Below are 13179 nucleotides of genomic sequence, written 5' to 3'. Positions count from 1 at the left end.
GTGTACACAGACATCATACCATTTATCTTGCCATGTTCGTCTGTGGTTGCCCTCATAAGCAGCTTTGCACAACTTTTGTTAAAACATTCAGTAACTCCTTATTTTTATTTCTGTCACTTTCAAGGGCCTAGCCATATGTTATACTATTATTTGTCGCAGTCTGTGGTAAATATTTACTCCGGGGTTTTCTGTTAATGTTTAATGTACCGTGCTTTTATTTCCTTCATTCCTATCTAGTTTTTATTTTTTTCAAAGTGTTAATTAAACCTGATTATACACTCACCTTAGATCTTCTATAAGTCATTCCTTCAATTTCTTGCATATTATGCATACTTGACTTCTGACTAATGATTTTGTATATTTTATAAAATCACTTATTCTTGAGTTTGCTGAAATTTAGTCATTCTTTCTGCAAACCAGTTTCTTTTAGAACTATTCATTTCAAAACTACAGACTTTAATTGTCATTTCATATTAGTGTTTTCATGTCCATCTGTTTCCACTAGCTCAGGTTGGGTTTAGTCTTTTGCCAATGTTTAGCTGTACAGCTGCAAATAGGAATTTAACCTTTTCCAGGCTTATATATAACCATTTTTAAGTTAGCATACTGTTAAAGCAGATTATGACCCGTCCCTTTTAGAGGTAATAGTGAATCTTCATATTTCCAGGACAACTCTAAGAACTGCTATTTCTTCTGCTATGCCCTCCAAATGCCTCTCAACTGCTTAGTACAAGAAATCTGGACAAAACCTGACAAAATGGCAGGACAAAGGCCCAAAAATAGGGAAAGATACTAAATATTGCTCTTATAAACTTAGAAAGTGGCTAGAGTAACAGGGTTTTTGTTATTGTGTTAACATACTAGTGATATAAAACAAAAACAAGAACTAATGAGACAAAAAAGCGTAAACGAGTCAAGGAACACCTCGCAAGTACAAAAGAAGTAAATCCACGTAAACGTACTTTATTAAAATAACGTTTTCGCCTCTGTCAACACAGAAGCTTCATCAGACAAGAAAAAAGCGCCAAGTGAACACAGTTTAAAACCTTCAAGCCAAGTACCATGATGTCATTTCCTTGGCAACATAAAACGAGTCAATTAATTATTTACTTAAAAGGCCAGTATCTATTAATTGAACATATGTACAAGCAAACCAATTTAAAATATATATTGTAAAACATCTCACAAATATAAACTAAAATGGTGTATATTGAAAAAAGCACATTCTAACAGCATTGAGCACATTCCTAAAATGTGCAAGAATATAAGGATTAATGGTATACCTAGATACCAAAGTAAACCTAGCCTATTAAACATGAATGGGCTGTTAATTTCATAATTTACCAACATAATTATGCTATAAAGAACAAAAAAGGTGATAATGCCCTTTCGAAACACATTTTAAATCATGCTGGGCATAGCTTTCACTTTATGGGCATCGATCTTGTTAGAGTCGGTATTAGGGGGGGTCCCCAACCCCTTCTACTTGAAACAAGAGAATTAGAATGGCAACTCTTATTAGATGCCTTCTCTGTTCCTGGGCTGAATGAAGCTTGTAATATTTCTGTAGTTTTAAAATATAAAAGTTACCTTAGGTAGCAAGTGTGTATTATTCTTTTTAAGAGTAGCCTTTGTACGAAATTAACAGCCCATTCATGTTTAATAGGCTAGGTTTACTTTGGTATCTAGGTATACCATTAATCCTTAAATTCTTGCACATTTTAGGAATGTGCTCAATGCTGTTAGAATGCGCTTTTTTCAATATACACCATTTTAGTTTATATTTGTGAGATGTTTTACAATATATATTTTAAATTGGTTTGCTTGTACATATGTTCAATTAATAGATACTGGCCTTTTAAGTAAATAATTAATTGACTCGTTTTATGTTGCCAAGGAAATGACATCATGGTACTTGGCTTGAAGGTTTTAAACTGTGTTCACTTGGCGCTTTTTTCTTGTCTGATGAAGCTTCTGTGTTGACAGAGGCGAAAACGTTATTTTAATAAAGTACGTTTACGTGGATTTACTTCTTTTGTACTTGCGAGGTGTTCCTTGACTCGTTTACGCTTTTTTGTCTTATTGTGTTAACATACATTTTCTGATGGATTTAAAGTCTGACATTTATGTCATTATTTAGTGACTTCAGTCCTGAAAACCACAAATTTTATGAGGAACACACCAAAAATATGAAGTAAAAATCTGTGAAAATCTGAACAGTTGAGAGGTATTGAACTCCATTGCAGGCCTATCATTAATGCCTGTTAGACCTTAAATTTGAATTATCATTTGCACTTTGAATATGATCAGATCCAGCATCTGCTGACCACTCTTCAGGTCATATACATAACCCTTAGCAGTGCAGCACCAACTATTTCTTAGCCCATACTTCCACATGTCTTGTCTTTTTTTTTTTCTTTCTAGTAAGTCCTGCTAAATTGCTAATTCATGCTACTGTCAGCACCAGCTATATATACACTGTAAGGAACTAACTCAGTACTCTGTCCATTTTCCTGCATGAGACATACATAAGAAACTACACAGTTAAAGTAACATCCCTAACCGGATGCCTGTCATGTACAGTAGCTCATTTGGAATACAAAATAAAGAGCTGTGACTTTCATACATAGATGTCAGACTCAAAAGAGACAGTTTTGAATGTACTAGCAGAATAAGGATTATTCTATAACATAATATGTTCTTACTTTTGACATCACAGGCAGAGGGCTGGCCTCTTTTGAGACTGTGAAGTGAACTGCAACTGTAGCCATTTACCCCAAAGGTCAATCCCCTTTGCTTGTCTCTTCATGACATTGCAAAGTTCCAGGAGTAAAATGAATGATGAATGAGCTTTCCTCTCCACATCCTTATTTACCGGATAATTAAAATGTGAAGGACAGATAAAGTTTATCTATAGAGGAGTAATAATACCGGGTACAGTGACTCTGAAATTAAAGTGCAGTTGCTGGACCTAATTAGAAAGAAATTTTCTATAAATACTGCAGTGTTTTCACTTTTTGTCAAAGCCGAATACATTTTTTCATGGTACATATGTGGGGAATGTGGTTTTCAAATGAATGATGTTAAATGGCTATTCACGTATGAACAATACTTGATTTGTAACAATTCATATTTCTGAATTAGCGCGCGTGCCTTGTTGCCTGAGTACGCTTCTGACTTTGAGTCTGCGTAGCTCAATCCACTGTATTTATTGCAAACTCGTGATACATTCACTTCAAGATGGGTACTTCATGCTAAGACATGATATACTTAAAAGCATTAACTAATCTGTAAAGAGAAGTCTATTTTCACACTGCATTTACTATATTCATTTGCTTTTATGTTCATTGTTTTTTTCATAAATCTGGTGTAGTTATATATTTATACATAATGTGGCTGTTAATTGCTGTAATCAGGAAGTATTAACTGCAATATGTGTCACACAGGAATTTCAAGTAGATTGCTGTTATCCTACATTATAAAATATGTCTTATTAATTAGTTATACTAAAATTCTACAATGTATTACATTTACCTAATTGAAAAATGATGCAGTTTGCATACACAGCTGTCCTGCCAGTGTTTAGCGAATTTAAAATTCTATCTCCACTCCATTTTCATCTATTCACTTACCCTTTCTCCACCTTTTCTGTACCCTATGGAACACTTATTTGAATTTCATATTTACCATCCATTCATACCTACTACAAGCCTCAAAGCTTGAGAACACAGTTCAAAAATGCATGCTACACATAACTCCCAGCTCATAACTCAGGTATATGAGGTCATAATACATTTACTGGTTTAATACTGTGTGTGTGTTTGTGTGTGTGTGTGTGTGTGTGTGTGTGTGTGTGTGTGTGTGTGTGTGTGTGTGTGTGTTTAGTTTAAATATAAAGTTTACATATATAATTTATTCTCATACACAAACACACACACACACACACACACACACACACACACACACACACACACACACACACACACAATTTATACATGATTACATGCAATTTCAGTGAATGCCCACTCATTAATGCTCAGCATAACAATATAGTAACCATTACATCATAGGGTATCAAACATGCCTCATTCTCAGTGGGCAAGCCATTCTGAACCCCCTATACTTACCATCACTATAATGTAGCTACTGTTTACCATGGAAGACATATATTCAAAACCGGCTTTATAATTATTTGTCCAAAAGCTTAACAAAGAATATTTAAATAGGTTCTGCATACTTTCAATGCACTGGGACTCGACAAAAAAATTTCTCATTGATTTCTACTTTGATAAAGGTCTACTCAATGTAGTGAAGTGTGCACATATAAAATGTGTATGAAAAGAATGATTTTATCATTTTATTATTTGTCTTCCTCATACATGCATGCTGTTATTAAAAAACACAAAATCCACCAAGAAAAGCACTAGAGAAGCTAAGAAAATTACTTTAGCATAGTTAAAATTTAATGTTCGCTATTCGTCCCAAAGACTTCATCAGAAATCAGATTTCTGATAAAGTCTTTGGGACGAATGGTGGACATTAAATTTTAACTACGCTAAAAGAATTTTCTTAGCTTCTCTAGTGCTTTTCTTGGTGGATTTTGTGTTTTTTTTGTACTTTGGACACCTGGGCCTGCTCGTGTGCTGCTTTTTTCCTTGCATGCTGTTATTTTTTTCTTATTTATTCCCTATATAACATGCTTAATTAGCTTTCTATGCAAATTATATAATTTACTCTACATGAATTGATTAATTTTCTACCCCTAAATTATCCCAGGCTGTGACCATTGAGTCACAACTTGTTAGAAACCTCCAGCACTTCAAACTTTCTATGGACTTACACAGAGATTGAACCTCAGTACCATCAAACACTTATATCAGCAAAGGGAAGATTCAACATATCCATCTGTAACCACTCCTTTTGTCTTACAAATATATACAACCAGTGTGAGGGCTTCCCCTTACTCATGCATACTAACACTTTGGTTACACAACTGCAAAATAAATTAACCAGGAACATCTGGCAGGATTTAGGGGGACAACATTTAGAATCTGTCTCTGTTCAATTCAATTTTCAATTTCCACAGTCATTGGTCCAGAGTATGTTCATATAGAGTCAGGGATGAACTCAGTTTCACATAGATAGGAAGCCTGTTTGAGTGCAGAGGTAATCTCTGAGACACATATCAGTACTTCAAACAATATTGTAAACAATGGGCAAGTCCTCTGATCAGGTATTTTTTATGTTGTTAGACTTGCAAATGTGAAGCAAGTCCATCCGTACTTGTTCAGATGATACCTTGTAAATCAGGCACAGATTTCCAACCTCTCGTTAGTCTGTAAGACACTAAGTATAAAGACTTTGAGGTGGTTTGCGTATTCCATGTGATTAATGTTTTGTATTCCTTTTGTAAGGAACCTCTGTGAGCAATCCATTTGAGGCATATGGTTAATCTAATGACAGCTGAGTATGGTGGAATAATGACATCCCTGGATTAGATGCCATACCCTTGCTTATAAGCTGTGCAATAGCGAATGATTTTCTTATCACAGTAGACACATGATAGTAAAAGGCTAAGTCATTGCTCACATGCGTTTAGTCTCTAACCACTGGGTCTGATCTTAGGAATGTATTGTTTATGTGGTAATTCCCTAGGGTGTTCAACTTTCCAAGGGATTCCATTAAAATTTTTTGGCATTCAGTTTTAGACTATGGTTCTGGCACCAATTATTACTTTGCAACCAGCCCTTTTGGAGGATATTATTGTCCTTGGTGGATTGTATGATTGTGCCAAGCTAACAGTCACCCACATTCTTTATCTACCAAAGGCCTTTGGCATTAGCTTTGACTTCTGAAAACTAGATGCCACAAATGAGTGGCTCCAGCACTGAGTCATGTGGGGCCAGTTGGCTATCCAATGGGTGACATTGGAGTTTAATACCAGTTTTGTAAGTTTGCTGAAAATACTAGAATGGGCAATAGTGTTAAATGCTTTGGCCAGATAAAGATAGGTAGTGTGTATCACTTTGTCCTTGTCATTGCTCAAGTCACCTAGTATGAGTAGGCATGATCTGCGTTTGACAAAAGCACACTGTGTTGGATACAGACTCTGAAGGTTGTTATTTATAATATCAATAATAATTCTTTCCATGGCATTACATAATAGACTAGTCAGATGTATGGGTCTGTCTTAACCAGGTTAGTGGACAGACTGCCTTTGTGCAGAGAAGAAGTTAGTAAGGAAGGGAGTGCCATAAAGTAGTGAAGGGAAGATGTAAGTAGTAGTAAGTGTTGTTTCAGTTCCACTGGTGAGAAAGTTTTTGGTTCTGTAAAGCATTCATCGCTTAGTTCTGCAATGACTTGCAAAGTAAAGTTACAGAGACTTTTCTGGATTTCATTATTATATGATCAATAATATGCTTACAAAACTCTTAGAAATAATTTTAAGACTTTCAGGCATAATTTGTGGAACTGTTTGACAAATGATATGAAATGCAATACATATGAGAAAACAATTCATATAAACTGCTTGTCTTAAGCTAAAGAAATAATGTTCAACAGAGACATTGAATTCATAAAAACAGGTCTAAGTTCTTAAGCTTTTTGCAAAGTAAATTAAAATTAGATGTTTCAGCTGGTGTTAAATCAGCAACTATACAAATCACCTTTTGTTGAATCATTGTTTTTAAACTGTGATACTCTTCATTTTCTACAAATGTGGTACAAAATATGGCCCAACCACAATGTGCATGATCTCAAGTTACAATTTTGGGGCATGGTAGTATAACACAAATGTAAAAAAAATTCAGGCTCTTACCTTTACATAATCATATTCACAAAGATAAGATGGTTCCAGGTCAAAGTGTGAAAAGTAAAGCTTAACCCTGAACCCATCAGGGACAGAAATATTCCAAGAAATGTTAGAATCTCTAGGATAGCCCTCTGGAAAGTTTGGTGACCGAATCTCTCCAAACATGCCTTTTAACTCAATTGCATTTGACTGAAATAATATCAAGTTATACACAACCAATGTTATAAGGAACCTAGAAAGCAAACAAATGACAATTAATATCTATTATTTTACATAAATTAGTCATTTCCTATGTTTTTAATGTTATCAATATGTACCTAATCATTTAGTAAAGAACTTAGCATTTTGTATCAACTACGCAAGCATCATAAATAGTGATTTATGAAACTGTTAACATGAATACAAATGACATTAAATCCTCATTGTAGGAACACAATGCGAGGATAATAGTGTTATAATGAAGAAGTTACTAGATCTCTTTAATCTGTGGCACAGTTTTTAACATTTAACTTCAATAGTGATCTGTGATAACCATAGATAACTGAACATAAAAAAAACTACAGTATTAAATCAAATCCATTAAATATGTTTCACCATTTTAACATATGTCAGTGTCAGTAATTACAGCAAAACTGATATTTAGCAGTAGCATACAATGTTCTAAAACCAGGTGCTCTGATGATACAGTTCCTCTGATGAGTAGCACTACATTTCTCTGAGAGCTGTCCCCTAGCAATCAATAGACATAAAGTGTGGAAAAAGTACTGCGAGTGTTACATTCCTTCAGAAAACTCAAAAGTAACTACTCATACACGTGTACACACATGCATGCACACATACATGTACACATGCACACACACACACACACACACACACACACACACACACACACACATAGACATGCACATTCAACCACACGCACACACACACACACACACACACACACACACATGCACGCATGCACACACACATGCAGGCACGCACACACGCACGCACACACACACAAACATAGACACACATACATGCGCAACCATGCACACATACACATACACACACTCACACGTACAGACACACGCATTCAAGTATACACACATATTCACATGCACGCATGCACACGTACACACACAAGCACACACACAGACACAGACACATGCATATATAAATATATGCGCGCATGCAGAAACACACATTCAAACATGCACTCGCATGCATGCACACATGCATGCAGACACACACACACACACACACACACACACACACACACACACACACACACACACACATACACGCACACACACACACGCACACACACACACACACACACACACACACACACACTCATAAACATAAGAGGACACACAGACATGCCACAAACACATACACACACACACACACACACACACACACACACACACACACACACACACACACACACACACACACACTGGGAAAACTTTAGGGGATTGTCAGTCTATCTATCAGCATTTCTTTCTGATGCAGGAGGAAACCAAAGCTCCTACATGGTCAAAAGATGTAATTTTTGAATAGACGTCACCATCTCCAGGAACCAGACCAGAGAACTAAGTATTGTGAGGCAGCAATAATAGCCATTACACTACTGTGATACATTAATTTATTTCTTCAACACTTACGGCACCTCTGCATTAAAGTACAGTGCTCTGATCCTGCTATAACTGTAGTTACACTGTTATGATTATGATTATCTGTCTAATAAGGATGATTACCCACAATGGTCGAATTGTCTTACATCATTTTAAACTTTACAAATGCCATATGTTATCTATAACTTTGTGACACATGCATTTCTTTCTTTTGTTGACATTTATTGTACTTACTGTATACTTACATTGTATTACAATGTACTGCTCTGGGACTGTTCTAACCACAGTATTGTCATTATGATGGGCATTCAGTCTGTCTGAAAAATTGTCTAATAGTGTTGATTTCCCATGAAGGTCTCAGGATCATACATCATTCTGACCTTTACCAATGCCTCTGATGAGTAGCACTACATTTCTCTGAGAGCTGTGCTAATAAATCCCCATGATCCCAAGAGATGGTCTGATGTCATTTTGAGTAGTAGCAATGCCATTTGTGAGAGGGGGGATGAAGGGAGAAAGACAGATGTACATATATAAAGAGACCATGCAGCACATATCTGTGATAGTGTTGTTACCTCTATAATGGTAGCATCTATGCAGTGTTCTGACATCATTCTTACTTAATGTGATTATGCTGAAAGGGATTCTACCATCTGTCTGATAGTTGTGGTAATGTCAGATGATAAGAAGAAATGCTGCAGTGAGAGCCCTAACTGGATGAAAATCATTGGAACGCAGGTTATATATTCTTCCATCAGTAACATTTACTACTGTGTCCTCATTTTGCCAAATCACAGTATTTTTAATTAAGCACAGGGCCTGCATATGAATGCTGTGCTGCAGCAGAATGGTGGCCTGTAGTGCTCCGAGATATGTCTGCCTATGCCAGTGGGACGGCATGGAAAAAGGTACAGCAATGTAATGATTGTGCCAGTCCTGGGTTATTACAGCTAATGAATACATACCTTTCTATCATTAATGTGGAGTGTAACCAGAAACTCATATTACATTCTCTACTGACAACTCTCCATACAACTAAAATTAAAAAGAAAATGTATACAGCCATCCAAAGTTATTCTATGCATTAAAAAAGTGTTCTTCATTTTCAACTACTGTCATTCCCTCCAATATCATACACACATTTATTCAACACCTGTAAATCTGTGCTGTAAGATTATCTTAGATGATTCTAGATATCTGGGACTTTACTGACTACAGCACTTTTAATGTTTCTGAACAGTATCAGACAAAAATGCATTACACTGAGTATAGGTTTGCCTGGCTACACCCTAGCCATTGATTAAAGGAATAGCATTTTTTTATCTCACAACTGTGTTATCCATGATAATTGCTTATACTTGACAGATAACATTTTCGATAAAGACATGCACAATATTAGGGAAACATCTCTTTGACAGCTTTTGTGTTCATTAAATGACATCAGGATTTTATTGTGGTACCACTTTATCTTACATAATGTCCACAATAACAATAATCATACATCAGTAGACCTTCACAGGCTATGATACTCCCACAGTGCAAAGAGCTGGCAAACAGCTAGACTACTGCATAATGGCAGGACACATACCAACACAAAATGAAAATCTGATAACTTTACATTTCCCATGCTATGTTTTGAAAGAATTCTTACCTATGACAATAACACTTGCAACTGGAAATTTATATTTTTGATAGCTGCATTACATCCACATGGTATCATGTCTGCTCCAGTAGTACCCTGACCTATGACAATGCAATAGATAACAAGAGTCATCTGTCTCAAAATTACAATAATGTATGTCAAATGGTAGGTTTTACACATCAAGTGGGAAAAGGGGGGTAGTTCTTAAATATAAACTGGGAAGAGCAGTCTTTAATAAGAAGTAAAGAAAACTGCATGAGGAGTGAGAAGTGAAGCTATCCATAGGAACAAACCTCAGAAACTGGTTTCCATGTCATTTAACAGTGCAAGTTGTAGTTGTGCATTTCAAACAAGCAGTCTTTGAACATCTTAAGAAGCTCACTAAACAGTAGTGTTTATGAGGCCAGAGCACATTTTTCACAGGTATGGTATCCTCTGACAGTAGGCATTACTATTACTTCATTCTTCCTGGGAATTTTTAATTCAAGAAGCACCTGGTAAGGAGACCATTCAGTAGCAAATAGAAGAATGAATTACTCTAAGATTCATTCACATTTTTTACACTTATTATATCTTTATAAGACTTTTAGATAACTCAAATGTAGATGCAATAAGTAGGGACTGCAGGCTGCACAGCTCCCCTATTTGGGGAAGATAAGAAGTATTTATATTAAGCACTGCTTATTAAGCTGACCTCAGTTTTATTTTGGTTTGAGTCATGACCATATCAATTCTAGCTTATAGTGATGACACTGTATAGAAGGCAGAGTATGTCTGATGTCAGACATTGTATCCCCTACTTCCCAAAATATGATTTAATACTCCAATCCCATTCCAGCCTAAAGTTTTGGTCATGTAAAATGGTTAGTCTATCTCCCTGGCATTTAGGTGCTCTAACTTTGCAGTATATTGTGATATGACATGATTTTTACATATAACAGATCAACTTATGGGAAAGGGAGAGCATCTCTCTGACATCATAGCAGCAGGCAGTGCACTGAGGTCATCCTCAGGTACAGCTCTGTCATGTGCACTGAGGTCATCCTCAAGTACAGCTCTGTCATGTGGTCACAGATTCGTAGGCTAGCTGCCCTTGAGGGTCATTTTATGTGTGGCAAGTTCCCATTTCAAAGGTGAGAATCAAACCCTGTACCTTTTGACTGTGAGGTAAATACTTTAACCATTATAACAATCCCCAACCCATACACTGACATTCAACTCATTTGTATTTCAGATACGTGATCTGTCTGAGGGTTGATTTTCTTGCTACTGATAGTATCTCATGTTCTAGCACCTCTGTCATTTACTTCAATGCAACTATCGAAGGGACAGTGCATATGCCAATTATTATGGTATTCACTTAAGGTACAAGTAGCATGCTGCCTCTGTTCAGACCCATAATAATGATTTTATAGGAGGCAAAATATATCTTTCATTTTTCAAACTGTCTTTTGGGGAAGAATGACTTTCTGTGGCATGATTTTGTCCTGTGTCAGCACTATAACATCAAGGAAGGAGGCTCAGCACAGCAGTGTAAGTGCTACTCTGATTTGTTTTAATTGCAAGTAGTGTTTTTGTAGCATTCTGACACAGATAAACACCAATAATGAGGAGCAGAACATCTGTCCAGCAGCAGTATGAGGTTTTCAAGGCATTACTGAATATTGTGGTACTACTTCCTGATGATGGAAAGTGAGTTTTGTGGCACTACTTTCTGGCACTACTTCCTGTTGATGGAATGCAAGTCTTATGGCACTACTTTCTGATGATGAAAGGTGAGTCTTGTGACACAATTTCCTGATGATGGATGGACCATCTACCTCACAGCTGCTTGAGATACATATTATACTCTGAAATGTTGATGAATTACAATGTGTACAGAGTGTGCATTAAGTACCCATAGTAGCTTGCATGTAGCATGTCACATGAGTGTGTCTTCTTCCCTTACTGCCACATGAGTAAATGGTATGGATGCATCTTAGCAATTTGTGTTGTCACTGTATACTATCAAATCATCTAAAGGAGTCTGCAGAGTTTCTGAACCTTGCAGAAGCCCTAACAATATATGGTGTCACAGGGGAGTCATGGTATTCTCCCTGGAAGTAACTTTTACACAGTTTAGTGGTTCAGTCATCAAACCACCACAAATGCCAGTCAGAATTGAGGGGCTCCAAATTTAAAATTGAGTGAAGCTATTATTCAATGATTCCTATGCCATTGTTACCAAATTTAAATCCTCACCAACATAAATCCCACAGCTTTATGTAAAAGAAGAAAAACATCTAGAAGTTGCAGTTTTAAAACATTAAGAAAAACAATTTTGGAGCAACAAAATCATAATATTATGTTTATTAATCTGGACAAGTATTTTAAGAACTAATCCAGCATGGAAATAACTAAAGAGGGAAAGGTAATAGAATGGAAAGAGGCCAAGAATTTATTTTGACTGCAGGTTAGTGATTGCCTTACCTATCAAGGACTGATATCAGAGTATAGGCAAACAGAAAGAAATAGGGAGGTAGAGTTTTAGTAGAATATAGAACAGAAGCTCCCATTAAAAAAGGAATAATTAATAGAGCATATAAAATACTGCATGATAATTATAACAATCAATCTGGGGAGGTTAGAAAGTATTGGGAAGAGAGATTGGATAAGCAATTCGCAAAAAAAAATGGGAGGATATATGTATGTCTCCCAAATATGAAACAAAATCTAGAAGATTTAGGATTTTTGCTTGGAAATGTTTACATAGATATTTTTATACCCCAAGTGGACTACAGAGAATTTTTCCTCAGGGTGACAGCAAATGTTGGAGGTGTAACAGGGAAGAAAGAGATTCTTTGGAACTAATTTTCTTTGAGTTCATGCGTAAAAAAGCAATTACTAGAAAATGGAAATCAAAATCTAAACCAACTATATTAGAAGTAGTGAATATAGTAACAGAGATAAAACAACAGGAATCAAGATCTTTAGAAAAGGCTAAGAGCAAACTACATAGGAAAAATGGGAATTGTGGGAACAATACATACTGTGGAGGAATGAGGTTTAAAAGAAGGCAGGACTTAAATGAGCTATGTAATGTTGGACTGAAAATGATTGGGTAG

The 13179-nt window shown here is 36.1% G+C and overlaps 1 protein-coding gene across 5 annotated transcripts in view; it reads right to left on the bottom strand.

Annotated features, from left to right (window-relative positions):
• MASP1 (MBL associated serine protease 1) overlaps window positions 1-13179 on the bottom strand; it is a 1330562-nt gene that overhangs the window by 1210608 nt on the left and 106775 nt on the right. For all 5 annotated transcript variants that reach the window (XM_044070394.1, XM_044070395.1, XM_044070398.1 and 2 more), the window contains exon 2: window positions 6818-7043. In XM_044070394.1, coding sequence (XP_043926329.1) covers window positions 6818-7043 — 226 coding nt within the window. The remainder of the gene's footprint in view (window positions 1-6817; window positions 7044-13179) is intronic.

The sequence above is a fragment of the Protopterus annectens genome, chromosome 4.part1 (genome assembly GCF_019279795.1).
Source record: "Protopterus annectens isolate FY-2018-M chromosome 4.part1, PAN1.0, whole genome shotgun sequence".
NCBI lineage: Eukaryota > Metazoa > Chordata > Ceratodontiformes > Protopteridae > Protopterus > Protopterus annectens.
Note: the sequence above shows the minus strand (reverse complement) of the source record. Positions and strands in the feature narration are given on the sequence as shown.